We start from the raw sequence: 15,005 nt of genomic DNA on the forward strand, positions 1-15,005 counted from the left end.
TGCTTGGCATTTGAAGCCCATACAATAAAATTCACTGTTTGTCACATATGATAAGCAACAAAATAAACTTCATACAAAAGTGATCTTTCGCATAAGACATTTTCAGACAGGTTAGGAAGGAGTTGCTGTAGTACCATGACTTCAGTGTGCATGTTTGATTCTGTGCAGATGCAAAATACTTACACAACAGACGGTAGAAAAAGATATATAAAATTATCTTTTAATACAACATAAAATTGTGTTGAAAATTCCCTTTGTTAAAGCTTATTCATAAACAATATCATTTTAATCAAAAATCATAAAAAGGTCATCAAAACCACCCTCCACACACACACACTGAAAATAAACATCTGTGCTATATTTACAGATAAATCATCAGTCAAGGCACTGAGTTATTCTTAACCTTCCACTTAAGCTGACAATCAAACAGCTTTGTCCATTAGATAGTCATTGGACCTTGCTGTTAGTCTACACAAGGTTAGCATGGCACCTCCTCACACTTGAGACAAGCGAGTACTCTTCCAGTGTTTCATATAGAATATTCTTTCAGTTTAGTTTTCGTAAACTGAACAGCCCTCACTTTGGTGTACACACACATATATCGCTAACTTTTAAGACTTTTAGAGGGATTCACAAACATGGATTTCCTCTTAGTGGCTAATAATTGAGAAAAAATAAATCATAAAACTACATTTTATATATAAAAGTGACCAAACTTAACCTCTTCCCTTTGAGTGTGCAAATTTGTTTTCGATTAATCCAACAATTATCTACACAGACCACATGCACAATTGCCATTGAGAATAGAAAACAATATTAAACTATTCACATATTTCTTTATCATTAACTTCACTCATGCAGCAAAAATGGTGTTAACCTAAAGCTGGCTACACAAAACACTCCATATGGCGGTTTGAGTCTTTAAAGTCCTTATGCATAAGTACTGATCAGTGACTCCATAGCTTGCCCTGCTCCAGCAGAACAGGACAATCTAGACTTGAACATCAATGTAATCAGATAGCAGAATGGGTAGGCACTTGGAGATTTTCTTCATTTCAGCTAAAAACCTTCATAGATCCAGCATAAACATTGTGAACACTTAATTCTTCAAACTGCTTTGGGCTTGTTAACTGTATTGGGAGAACTGCATGTGGAGACAAGAGTCAGTGCAAATAAAAAATTAGGAGCTAAGCTTTCAATGACAGAAAGAGAGCAAAGAAAAATAGTAACACAGAAAGCTTGCATTGTCTATGGTCTTTCCAGGGTTATAGGAGTTACTGAAGTGAGGAACACTGGAGATGGTCTTAGAAAAGGAGAGAACAATGAGGAAATTGATTTTCAAACTCCAAAGACAATAAGTTTGAAAACTGATTGAAAGGCTTCTCTCTGTCTCCAATGTGGGAGTTTGGCACCTTTTCTTCCAGCGTTTGTAAAATTGACGAAGCGCTGTCTTCAGTTGAAGTCATGAGGAGGATAGGAAGTGGGGAAAGACAAGGAAAACTGAAATGGACTACACTTTTGTCAACATCACTTCTTACCAGTTCATCAAAAACATCATCGGTGGCAGTCCTGCGTTAAATGGGCAGCTGAGATTGTCCAGTCCTCCAGGATGGAGGACAAGATGTGTGGGGGTCATCCAGAGACTAGTGGGCTTATGGGAACTGGCTGCCAGGCTGTGCAGTGATTTGCTGGTTCCTTCAAGCAAGGGCTGGACTTTTTCTGAATGGGGCAAGGGTCATCATATACAAAAGGTAGGTACGTTAAAACATTGATCAGGGGCAAAGTGGTCTCCTGGACTAACTTACTGCACTGAAGGGGATTGGAGATGAATTTTCCAGATTCTTCTTCCCCAGTGGGCTTGTTTCTTTATCTGGGGTGAATATGTTGTGATAAACAAGGCTATACACTTAAGTTTGAGACAGGCTAAATAAACCAGATAAACCAGAGACTTTTCCTATCTACTTCTGTTCATATGATCCAACAGCAAATAAAAACACTTGCAAGTGGTAATAAGAATGGCATTCAAAACTGAACTGCAACAGAAGTTTCCAGATAAACATGCAGGCTATTCAGAGCCATCTGTTTCAGCTTCAGACCTCATCCAGTGCCAAGTAGACCCACAAACCGACATTATTACCTTTTGTTTTTTTTAAATAAACTTTGCAACTAAATGAAGATAGACGGTTTGCCAATTTCAACTGGTCACACGGCCATTTCAGCTCTAGCTCAATTAGCACAGGAAAGCTTCTGAAAAGCAGACATTCACTTCTGGGTTTTACGTTCCCAATGTAGAGGCTCGACAGAATAGCAACTGGTGCTTACACACTTGCACAATTGTATGATGCCCTCGGAAAACATTATGCCATTGAAATTGTTCCAGCTCAGACATTGCTGTGGGTCCAGTCATTGGGAATGTTATGACTTGTGAATAAATAATAAATCAAAGGAATCCAGCAGGAAACTCAGGCAAAACTTCTTTACATAAAAAGTGGTAGAAAAGGAGCCAGCAATGAGGAAATCAATTTTCAAACTCTGAAGACAACGAGTTTGAGAGCTCATTGAAAGGGTTCTCTCTCTCTCTCCAGTGCGGGAGTTCAGCATCTTCTCTTTCCAAGTGGTTGTAAAATTGAGAAAGCCTTGTCTTCTGTTGAGGTCACGAGGAGGAGAGGAAGGGGGGAGAGAGAAGGAAAGTTGAAATGGACTGCACTTTCATCAACAATATGTGAAACTCACTGCAATAGGGAGTAGTTGAGGTGTATCAGCACAGATGCATTTTATGGGAGAGCTAGGTAAGCACGCAAGGAAGAAAGAAAGGAGAGCTTATGCCAATATGGTTAGGAGAAGAGGGATGGGAGGATGCTGGTGTGGAGCATCAACACTGGCGAAGACCAGCTGGGCCTTATGGCCTGTTCCTGTGGCATTAATTCTATGAAAGAACTGAGTGCAACAAACATGTAAAAAGTTATATTTTTACAAGCATTGTAGAGTAGAGAACCAGCATATTGAATACTGTAAACTTGTTTAAGATGGCAGTAAAATGCAATTGGATTTCATCACTGTGTATAGACACTGTTTCCGTGGGGGAACGAGGCTGTCCTGTGACTGCAGTCCCAAAGTCTCCAGAAGGATGCTAGCTTCATTCAACTCGCATGAGACGCCTGCTCCATTTCCTCAGTGCTGCTAATGATAGATTTGTTATATATGAAGACCAGAGAAAAAAAAACTCATTTCCACAGGTCTAGAAAACCAGGACATGTAAAGTGCAGAGGCAATTACATTTAAGTCTCTCTACTCAGCAGTACAACACATCTTACTCTCTCATTACAAACTATACACATAATGCACTTGGGTTAGCGGTTCGAGTTTATTCTACCATAGAACCTAACATTTCAGTGCATTATTTAAGTTTTTGTGTTCTAATAAATAATATTAAGCAAGAAAGCTAGTGTTAACGGTCTTGTTGTTCTCTGGTCTGCATATAGATTAGTACCATATTTGGTGAAACAGCAAAAGGCAACCATGGAATACATAATGTTGGCCAGTTTTTTTTCTTCAATTTTGGCACAATTATTTGCACAACATGAAGGCGTCTTTGGTCCTTGTAATCCAAACTCCAAAAACACCAAAGGCTCTGTGCAGTAAATGCTTTCCACAGGGTTAACATCGCACGGCAGTCTGTGCCAGCTTGAGTCAGTTGTTTCTTTGTGCCAGCTAAGGGCAGGCAAGTTCCAGTTCACGGCTACCACCGACCACTAATGCTGGCTATGTCGGAGTGATATTGCCGTGGTAATCTGCCACTCGCTCCACCTTCTAGAAATGTTGAGCGGATGTTTGGAGGCTGAAAGGGCTTTCGACAGTTTTTGTTCAATTCTGTAAAAGGAGCAAAAAAGAAAAACGTTCATTGTCTTAGAGGCCCATGCATCAGGAGTAAGACTCCTGTTTAATTCTTATAGTTATATGTATAACTTAAACATTGGGTACCAGAATGCTACAACATGTTTCTCCATTCCACTTTGCTTACTGATCCTGCATGTAGCAAGACCCTGACAACATTCGGACTTGGGCAAAAATGGCAAGTAATATTTACACCACACTTGGGTGAGGCAATAAACATCTTCAGCGAGAGAAAATTTAATCTCCCCTTGACTTCCAATGGCCTCATTGCCAAATAAATACCCTAGGGGTTGCCACTGACCAGAAATTCAATTGTACCAGTCATATAAATGCCATGGCTACTGAAGTAGGTAAGGGGCTGGGTATTCTGCATCAAGTGACTCACCTCTAACTCCCTAAAGTCTCCAGGCACAAGTTAGTTGTCTGATGGAGTACTCTCCTCTTGCCTGGATGAGTGCAGCTGCAACAACACTCAAGAAACTTATCACAATCCAGGACAAAGCAGCCCGCTTGATTGTCATCCTATCTACCACCTTAAACATTCACTCTCTCTCCCACCGATGCACAACGGTAGCAGTGTGTGCCATCTATAAGATGCATTGCAGGAATTCCCCTTTGGCTCCTTAAATAGGACCTTCCAAACTCACAACCTCTACCATCTGGAAGGACAAGGACAGCAGATGCATGGGAACACCACCACCCGCAAGTTCCCCTCCAAGTCACGCAAGTCATTTGGAACTATATCTCTGTTCCTTCATCATTTTGGTCAAAGTACAGATGGTGCCAATAGCACATGCCAGGCTCCTGGATTCTCTTTGCTGGTGGCTTTTTAACATGCTCATTGTGTTTAGAATATACCTGCTATACTCAGTAGACATACTATACATGCAATGAGCTTTTTAAAAAGCGAAGAGGTTATTTTTCACTGGCAATGAGCAGCAAGTCAACCCCTTTTGGTTTCTCTTACACCTTCGGCGATGAATACTCTCTGCCCTGAAGCAACAACAGCTTCTTCTTGTAGATTGGTCAGGTGACTTTGCTGATAGGTGTGCTTAAAAGAAGATAGCACAAACACTGACACTAATTCAACTCAATGAACATTGGAACCATTTATTGATAGGGATCCAAATATATCTGACCATTATAATTCAAACACATTCAACAGACAGATTTTCTGCCACTTGTCTGCTTTTAGCTGGGGGAGTGATCTCTGTGCTAGCGTGATGAAATGAGGATTGATTGGGGCTGGTGGATGAATGTCCAGTAGACAGATAGCTCCCAGCAAGGTCATTTTCAAAAAGAAACACAGGATTTGAAGGCAATGCTGCCTATCAGATTTGAAAGAGATACTGTATGAGATTTGTATGATTGAAATCGAGATAGAAGTGCTGAAAATACAAGAACTTACAATGTGCTTGCCTGAAACTACTCTGTCCTCTGTTCTAACAAAGGCAAGTGGCCTCTATTTTAAACAAGTGAATGCCTCTATTAAAATAACAGTGGTGAATTTGAGATGAGCATATTAAGTATTCGTATGCTAACACCCCTTAACATCAAGACTGTGGCTTCTAGGAATCCCCTACCTGAAAGGTACCCAGAATAGATCAAAGGAAATTAGTCACAGTTCATTGAAAAAGAACAGAACATTTATTTTTTTTTTAAAAGTTTAAACAAATTGATATAAAAACAAAGTGCTGGAAAAACTCAGCAGGTCTGGCAGCATCTGTGGAGAGAGAAACAGTTAATGTTTCGAGTCCATATGACTTTTCTTCAGCTCTGAAGAGTCATAGGGACTCAAAACTTTAACTCTGTTTCTCTCTCCACAGATGCTGTTAGAGCAGCTGAGTTTTTAAAGCATTTTCTGTTTTTATTTCAGATTTCCAGCATCTGCAGTATTTTGCTTTAATTTTAGAAAAATTGATGTTCAGAAAGGCATTAAAATTGAATTACTCCCCCCTCATTCACCTCTGTAGCACAGCATACATAGTAAATATAACGGTTATTGGCAATTCAATTATATACAAATTTTTAAAAAAATATGGCCAAATAAGGTGTTCATTTTTGTAATGAGCTGAGAAATAAACTGAAGAAACTTCACTGAGCTAATGAGCTCAGAATCTGTTCCACACAAAAGAGGCATTCATTGAAAAATAAAGTTGAGGTGAGAGAAGTAAAGAGGACTGTGATCAGTGTAAAGATAAATAACCAGCAGAGACTGAGAGCTCCTCGAGCACGTACACACAGCTTGGACCATCATGGAGAACAGCATTCTGAGAGTGTTACAGAGATACGATCTGCATCTGCAGCAGTGACAGCTAGGCAGTACACAGGAAACCTGTATGACATGGATTACTGCATATACTTGTATATTTTACTTATCTCTGTGGACCATGGTACATTTTTACTATGTAAAAGGTGCTCTACAAATGCAAAAGCAGAATAGTGTAGATGCTGGAATAAAACCAGACAATGCTGGAAATACTCAGCATGGCTGGCAGTATCTGTGGACAGAAAAACAGAATGAACACCTTAGGTCAATGACCTTTCATCTGAACGGGGAAAAGTTATATATCAGGTTCTAAATGGATACGGAGGCAGGGAAGGGAAGAAAGGGATAGGGCAGAAGGCAAGAAAGATTAAATGACAAAAAGAATGATTGTGCAAGGCAAACGATGATGATAATGGGACAAGAAACAGACAGAAGTTGGGTCTAGAGGAGGTATAAATGGCAACAGCAGAATCATTACCAATAACTGCTGGTCAAAAAAACGGAGGTTGTGATTTGAAATTGTTGAATTCAATGTTGAGTTCTGTAGGTGGTAAAGTGCCAATCGGAAAGATGAGATGCCATTCTTTAGGCTCACTTTGAGTTTCATTAGGACAGTCGAGGAGGCTGAGGATGGTGAGGTTAGCATGGAAGTGGGAGGGAAGATTTAAAATAACAGGCAACCAAAAGCTCAGAGACCCGCTAGCACAAAGGTACACAAGGATGCAGGACTTGCTCAGCCAGTTGGTCAGTCTGATGAGGGGTCAGGCCCAAACCATTCAGCCTCATTATTTTCTGATGCTGACTGATCTGCTGTAGATTTCCAGCATTTCCATGACTCTCCAATCCTTCCAATTCCTTCTGGAACCCCACTTGGTTCCACATACCCCAGCAGAAACCAGTCCCATACTCAGAATCCACAAATCCCAGCTTCATGTGCATGCTTTGTTTTTGTATTTAAAACACAATTGATTTAAACTACTTTTAATCTGTGAAAGGGAATGAAACCAAAGTGTTTTAGGCAAGCATACACAACCCTAACCAGGCTGCAACTGTATTCAGTTCTGGGCACCACACCTCAGGAAATGTATATTGGCCTTGGAAGGGGTAGTAGGGCAGATTCACTAAAATGATACTGTGACTAAAAGGGTTCAGTTACGAAGACTGATTCTGTTAAGTTTGGCTTATAGGATTAACTGATTGATTCAAAATGTTAAAATGATTTAATAGGGAAAAGAAGAGAAATTCTTTCCACTGTTGGGGGAACTCTCTTCCTTAAAAGGTGGTCAAAGCAGAGTCTTTGAATATTTTTAAGGCAGAGCTAGATAGATTCTTGAAAGGCAAAGAGGTGAAAGGATATTGGGGTTAGGCAGGAATGTGGAGTTGAGATTACAATCAGGTCAGCCATGATCTTACTGAATGGCAGAGCAGGCTTGAGGGGCCGAGTGGCCTACTCCAGCTCCTAGTTCGCACGTTCGTATGTAACCAAGAACAAAGGAACATAATCACACAGTTGGAGTTGGCCCATTCAAGCGTGAAGTCAGAAAGTACTTTATTCACACAGGAAATAGTGGAAAATTTGAAACTTCCTCCCCAAAGAGAGTGGATGCTTGAGGTCAACAGAATCTTTCAAGACTGCCGTCGCTAGATTTTTGCTAGGGTCTGGTTATCAAGTTCAGGTAAATGCCCATAGCATGCAGATAAGTCATGATCTAATTAAATAGTGGAGCAGGCAGCCAGGGTTGAAAAGTCTACTCATGTTCGTATACAATAGGGGTTATTTTGGTGAAAGGGCGGAAACAGGCAGTGAATGGATGCTTTGCTGATATGACATGCCTGTTTGAAAGTCTGGTTTTAGTATGTGATTTTGGGCTTCTTTGACGATCACTATAATTTGAACTTGCCTGGAGATGCTACCCCAGACATTCGCAGGTTAGAACTTGAATGCTGATTAGATACTATTTTTCAGAGCAGTATATGTGGGTTCCTTGCATCCACTGCCACTGAAGGTATGGAGTGTGTGAGGCTGGCAGACTTCAGGATGGCTCAAGGATTTAATGAGAGGGTGCCCAGATTCTCAGACATGGTACTGGAGGTCCTGATGGAGATGGGGGATAGCCTGTACCCACAGAGGGAATGTCCACCTCACCCTCTTGCAACTGTGGTGTTGCTCGGCCTGGCTTCGTTTCCCACCTCCCATTCCTCCAAGGGGAATCCCTAGCAAGAGGTCCATTATCAAACACTCCCTTTCTCCTGGTGACTCCTACACGGTGTCCAAATAAGGTAGACTAGCACAGCACTCACTCGTTTTTTTTTAGCTGAAGTCCTCAGAGAGTTTCCAGAATAAATGTTGACAGACCGTTGGTGAAGTCTTGACACACTGTCCCAGAAAGTCTCCTGATGTGTTTCAAAAGTCCTCTTCAAACCTCCAGCAGTAAGTGAACAGTAAAAGCGCGTTAAATAGCGCTCAAAATCCTCAGCATTGACTTATTTACCCCCCAATTAAGCTGGCCAAGGTTAGGAAAGGGCAATAGGACAAGCATTTGCTGCCAAACTGCCATGCAGCCTCATTAATGAGCCATAGCAGGCATTTTAATTGGCAATCAGCTCTTTGACAATCCTCTGGGCGGATATTCCTAGCCCAGGCTTCAATCCCTTTACCAAGATGGCATCTCACACTAAACACAGGCAGACTGGCTTTTCAGCTCAGGACCCCATTCTTGGCCAGCTTGAAGACTCTTTAGTGCTGAAAATAGCCAAGGAGAATCACCCCCTATATCTTTTGATATTAAGGTAACATTACATTATTTCAAAGATCAATAAGTTATGAATGAAATAATGGCTAGTGTCAGGGAGGCTGCAAGGGACTTTCTTTATTCCCTCATGTTGGTGGAGTCAAATAGCCAATTTTTAATCATTACATTTCCATTTCTAAAGCTCTATACCTTTTCTTACTCGAACAGCAATGAGCTTCAAGTAATGTTTCCTGACATGTCTAACCCCTGCAGATGGTTGTGAGTTTTCAGCCAGTTTATGTGGAACAGAGGATCGCTCTCCACCTAACTATAAACAGGGTTTTGCATATTAAATCAGCCAAGCAGACAATGTGTTTTGAAGGCAAACTATATTAAGGATGGTGTTAAGTGTATCTCTCTCAAATACAGCTACAAAAGCAGTTATACATTAGGTAATTTTTAATGATTGAATTTCATGTACCCAGTACTGGATGAGCACAAATTTCCTCCAACCAAATACTGGAAAGACTGAAGAAATCGATTTCAGACCCCACTGAAAACTCTGTTCCCCCTTCACCAATGCCATCCCTCTCCTCAGCAACTGTCTAAGACACAATCAGGCTGGTTGCAGCCTTGGTGTCATTTTTGACCACATGTCCATGTCATTACTGAGGCTGCATATTTCCATCTCTGTAATGTTGCTCAATTCCACCCCATCTCAGCTCATTACAATAAAAACACCCATTCACACTTTTGTTATCTCTAGGCTTGATAATTTTGATGCTCTCCTGACCAGCCTCACATCTTTTACTCTTTGTAAACTTTTACGCCTGCGTCTTAACTCACAGCAAGTCCTGTTCCAGTATCACCCCTTGCTCGCTGACCTACATTAGCTCCCCTTAAAGCAACACCTGGATTTTAAAATTTCCATCCTACTTTTCAAATCCCTCCATCACCTCTCCCTAGCTCTGCAATCTGCTTCACTACGATGGCATAGTGGTAATGTCACTGGACTAGTAATCTAGAGGCCCAGAGTAATGATCTGGTGACTGGGGTTTGAATCACATCATGAATTTTGATTCAATAAAAATCTGGAATTAAAAATCTAATGATGACTATGAAACCACTGTCAATTGTTGTAAAATCCCATCTGGTTCACTAATGAGTATTTAGGGAATCTGCCGTCCTTACCTGGTCTGGCCTACATGTGACTCCAGACCCACAGCAATGTAGTAGACTCTTAAATGCCCTCTGAAATGGCCCAGCAAGCCTCGCAGTTGTATCAAACCACTACAAAGTCTCGAAAAATAAATGAAACCGGACGGACCACCTGGCATCGACCTAGGCACCAGAGACGACAACGGCAAATTCAGTCCTGTCTTGCCTGCAAAGTCCTCCTTACTAACATCTAGGGGCTAGTGCCAAAATTGGGAGAGCTGTCTTACAGACTAGTCAAACAACAGCCGGACACAGTCATCTTCACGGATTCATACCTTACAGATAATGTCCCAGACACCAGCATCACCATCCCAGCAGAGGTGGCGGCACAATGGTATACAGTCGGGAGGAAGTTGCCCTGGGAGTCTTCAACATTGTCTCTGGACAGCATGAAGTCTCATGGCATCAGGTCAAACCCAGACAAGGAAACATCCTGCTGATGACCATGTACTGTTCTCCCCTCAGATGATGCTCCCCCATGTTGAAAATCACTTGGAGGAAGCATTGAGGGTAGCAAGAATGCAGAATGTTCTCTGGATGGGGGACTTCAATGTCCATCACCAAGAGTGGCTTGGTAGCACCACTACTGACTAAGCTGGCTGAGTCCTAAATGACTTAGCTGCCACACTGGGTCTGCAGCATGTGGTGAGGGAACCAAAAAGAGGGAAAACATACTTGGACCTCATCCTCACGAACCTGCCTGCTGCAGATGCATTTGATCATGACAGTATCGGTAGGAGTGACCACCGCTCTGTCATTGTGGAGACAAAGTCCCGCCTTCACATTGAGGATACCCTCCATCGTGTTGTGTGGCACACCACTGTGCTAAATGGGTTAGATTTCGAACAGATCTAGCAACTCAAGGCTGGGCATCCATGAGGTGCTGTGGGCCATCAGCAGCAGCAGAATTGTACTCGAACACAATCTGTAACCTCATGGCCCAGCATATCCCCCACTCTACCATTACCGCCAAGCCAGAGTATCAACCCTGGTTCAATGAACAGTGCAGGAGGGCATATCGGGAGCAACACCAGGCATACCTAAAAATGAGATGTCAATTTGGTGAAGCTATAACACAGGAATACTTGCGTGCCAAACAGCTAAGCAGCAAGTGATAGACAGAGCTAAGCGATCCCTTAACCAACAGATCAGACCTAAGCTCTGCAGTCCTGTCACATCTAGTCGTGAATGGTGGAGGACAATTAAACAACTCACTGGAGGAGGAGGCTCCACAAATACCCCCATCCTCAATGATGGAGGAGCCCAGTACATCAGTGTAAAAGATAAGGCTGAAGCATTTGCTACAATCTTCAGCCAAAAGTGCTGAGTGGATGATCCATCTCGGCCTCCTCCAGAGGTCCCCAGTATCACAAATGCCAGTCTTCAGCCAATTCGATCCACGTGATATCAAGGAACGGCTGAAGACACTGGATACTGCAAAAGCTATGGGCCCTGACAATACTCTGGCAATAGTACTGAAGACCTGTGCTCCAGAACTTGCTGTGCCCCTAGCCAAGCTGTTCCAGTACTGTTACAACACTGGCATCTACTTGGCTATGTGGAAAATTTCCCATTTTTTGTACTGTACACAAAAAGCAGGACAAATCCAACACGGCCAATCACTGCCCCATCAGTTTATTCTTGATCATCAGTAAAGTAATGGAAGAGGTCATCAACAGTGCTATCAAGCGGCACTTGATTAGCGATAACCTGCTCACTGACACTCAGCTTGGGTTCCTCCAGGGCCACTCAGCTCCTGAGCTCATTACAGCCTTGGTTCAAACATGGACAAAAAAGCTGAATACCTGAGGTCAGGTGAGAGTGACTGACCTTGACATCAAGGCAGCATTTGACCAAGAGTAGCATCAAGGAGCCCTAGCAAAAATGGAGTCGATGGGAATCAGGGGGAAAATGCTCCACTGGTTGGAGTCATACCTGGTTGTTGGAGGTCATTCATCTCAGCTCCAGGACATCACTGGCCCAGCCATCTTCAGCTGCTTCATCAATGACCTTCTTTCCATCATAAGGTCAGAAGTGGGGATGTTCACTGATGCCTTCACAATGTTCAGCACCATTTGTGACTCCTTAGATACTGAAGTACTTCATGTCCAAACGCAGCAAGGCCTGGACAATATCCAGGCTTGGGCTGACAAGTGGCAAGTAACATTCACGCCAAACTGTGACTGGCAATGACCATCTCCAACAAGAGAGAATCCAACCATCGCCCCTTGATGTTCAACGGCATTACCATCACTGGAACCCCACTACCAACATCTTGGGGGTACTACTGACCAAAGACTGAACTGGGCTAACCATATAAACACTGTGGCTACAAGAACAGATCAGAGGCAACTTTTAACTCACCTCCTGACTCCTCAAAGCCTGTCCACCACCTACAAGGCACAAGTCAGGAGTGTGATGGAATACTCCCCACTTGTCTGGATGAGTGTAGCTCCCACAACACTCAAGAAGCTTGACACTGTCCAGGACAAAGCAGCCCACTTGATTAGCACCACATCACCAAACTTTCACTCCCTCCACCACTGATGTACAGTAGCAGCAGTGTGTACCATCTACAAGATGCACTGCAGGAATTCACCAAGGCTCCTTAGACAGCACCTTCCAAACCCATGACCACTAACATTTAGAAGGGCAAGAGCAGCAGACAGATGGGAACACCACCACCTGGAAGTTCCCCTCCAAGTCACTCACCATCCTGACTTGGAAATATGTCGCCGTTCCTTCACTGTCGCTGCGTCAAAATCCTGGAACTCCCTTCCTAACAGTACTGTGGGTGTACCTACACCACAGGGACTGCCGCCGTTCAAGAAGGCAGCTCACCAACACTTCTAGAGATGGGCAATAAATGCTGACTTAACCAGCAAAGCCCACATCCCATGAATGAATAAAACTCTGCCCCCTACACCCCCCTCCACTCACACCACAAGAACTCTACACTTCCAATCCTGCCTCTTCAGCATCCCCAATTTTAATTGCTCCACCATTGGTAGCCATACCTTCAGCTGCCTGGGGCCTAAGCTCTGGGATTCCTGCCCTTAACCTCTTCAGCTTGACACGTCTCATTCTGCCTTTAAGACAATCCTTTAAAACCTACTTTTTGACCAAGCCTTTAGTCATCTGACCCAATATCTCCTTCTGGGGCTCGGTGTCAAATTCAGTTTGATAATGCTTCCCTGAAGCACTTTTGGTTGGTTTAACTATCTTAAAGATGCTGTATAATTAAAAGTTGCTGTATTGTAATTTAATGCAGAGCCCCCTCTACTAAAGCCATCAATTGCTAAATCTCTGAGACTGATATCCAACAACAACTTTGAATTCACGCAGGGCCCTCTATGATTTAGGTAATGTTGCAGCATTTAAATATCTGTAGCAATCATTTTCACTTTCCAAAATGTTTTTAAGCTTCTGTGTTGAATTCAGAAACTTGTGGAGATGTCGAGACAGAAAACTGGTTTCCTCTGTGTTGCTTTGTTTCACCATTTCCAGAGCCTTCTTTGGGGTTGTTGCCCTCTTACTGAGAAAAAGCAAATTGTTGAAAATATAAATATATACTGACCTGAAATTGCAAGCAGCATTTTCCTTCTGGCACCAAATGTGGTAATTCCAAGCTCTTTCAAGTCCTGGTCAGTCAGAGTGAGAAAAGTCTGAAGGTCAATCTAGCAAGTCATTAGGGAGAAAGATGTCAGTATATCGCTGTTTAGGATGAAGGAATTGGAAAAAACAAACCTCCTGAGCCTTTACTCCTCTCTTCCTCCCATTGCTAATTTTAAGGCTCCATTTTACTTTTAATGGCTGCTTATATCCATGAGAAAATAATGCCCGCTGACATCTTTATGTTAGTATGACTTTTTCTGGTGTTGCAAAAATCTAGTTCATGGGTTTACATATCTTAGAATATAAATTTTGGTTTTAGGAATTAAAGTTTTAACTGTCGAAAATGGGAGCATCTGATTGAGAAACCAATCAGCAATCCTGGAGTAAATGCAGTTCGAACAAGCTTGCAGTTTATTACGCTTAAAAGATTTGGACCATGTTGAATTAAGAGGTCAACAGCTGGAAAGGCAAGATGATAAACAGCAGGGAGATTGCTCTTGGTTTCGTTATGTTGCCAGTACGTCTGGGAAGCATTGTCCTGTCTTTTTTAGAAAAAAAGTTATCCATATGATTTCCCAGAATCAAGAAAAATTTTGGAATTAAAAGTAATTAATTTGCATTTCTACCTAGGAACAGGCTGCCTGTGTCATGTTGCCATCGAAATAGTGATTCAGGGTGGAGCCTGATTTATCTGTGCGTGTTTGCTACAGAAGCAGGCAGTTCTGTTTGGAAACGGACAGGGGCAGTTGTAGCTTTGCTTTGGTGAGACTGCATCTCCCTGGATTGAGATAGCCAACAGGAGGTGATGCTCCATTAGGCCTGCATTTCAAGCAGAGGAAATATTAATTTTGTTGTTCACTGTGTGAAAGGCAGGTAGGGCTCCATGGCAGTTTGGATTTCATGGGGGAGAAGCAGATGGAATATTTGCCTAGTTTGAAGCTACAGGAAGAAATCTACAGTGGTCCTCACAAAGTCTTGTGGCAGAAAGCAGTCAACATAATTATCTTGGGAAGCTGTGAGAAGATACTTAAATATTTGGTGGCAACCTGAACAAGGAGCTGAGGCATTCATAGTTGTGAGGTTAGTAAAGAAAAAGATGGAGGGTAGAGTGGTTGAAATGCTAATGGAAGGACCCCCATAGTATCTTACCTCAGAGAAATAGCTGGAATAGTAAGGAGAATTAAATTAAATTCCAGAGGGCTGTGGCATACCTTTAGAATTGGTCCCAGTAAAAGTGAATGAACCTTCAAGACTTTGTATTTGTTATGGTGGGGGTG

The 15,005-nt window shown here is 42.4% G+C and overlaps 1 protein-coding gene across 3 annotated transcripts in view; it reads right to left on the minus strand.

Moving 5' to 3' along the window:
* Positions 1–200: 200 nt before the first annotated feature.
* The window catches only part of LOC121289895 (protein bicaudal C homolog 1-like), a 314,358-nt gene continuing 299,553 nt past the window's right edge, over positions 201–15,005 (minus strand). For 2 of the 3 annotated variants that reach the window (XM_041209847.1, XM_041209845.1), the window contains exons 19-20: positions 13,691–13,790; positions 201–3,870 (exon numbers count right to left, since the gene is read on the minus strand). In XM_041209847.1, coding sequence (XP_041065781.1) covers positions 3,740–3,870; positions 13,691–13,790 — 231 coding nt within the window. In that variant the 3' untranslated portion in view covers positions 201–3,739. Of the gene's footprint in view, positions 3,871–8,464; positions 8,587–13,690; positions 13,791–15,005 lie in introns of all 3 variants that reach the window. The other variant, XM_041209846.1, reaches the window with a different exon arrangement.

Source organism: Carcharodon carcharias, chromosome 17 (assembly GCF_017639515.1).
Source record: "Carcharodon carcharias isolate sCarCar2 chromosome 17, sCarCar2.pri, whole genome shotgun sequence".
Classification (NCBI taxonomy): domain Eukaryota; kingdom Metazoa; phylum Chordata; class Chondrichthyes; order Lamniformes; family Lamnidae; genus Carcharodon; species Carcharodon carcharias.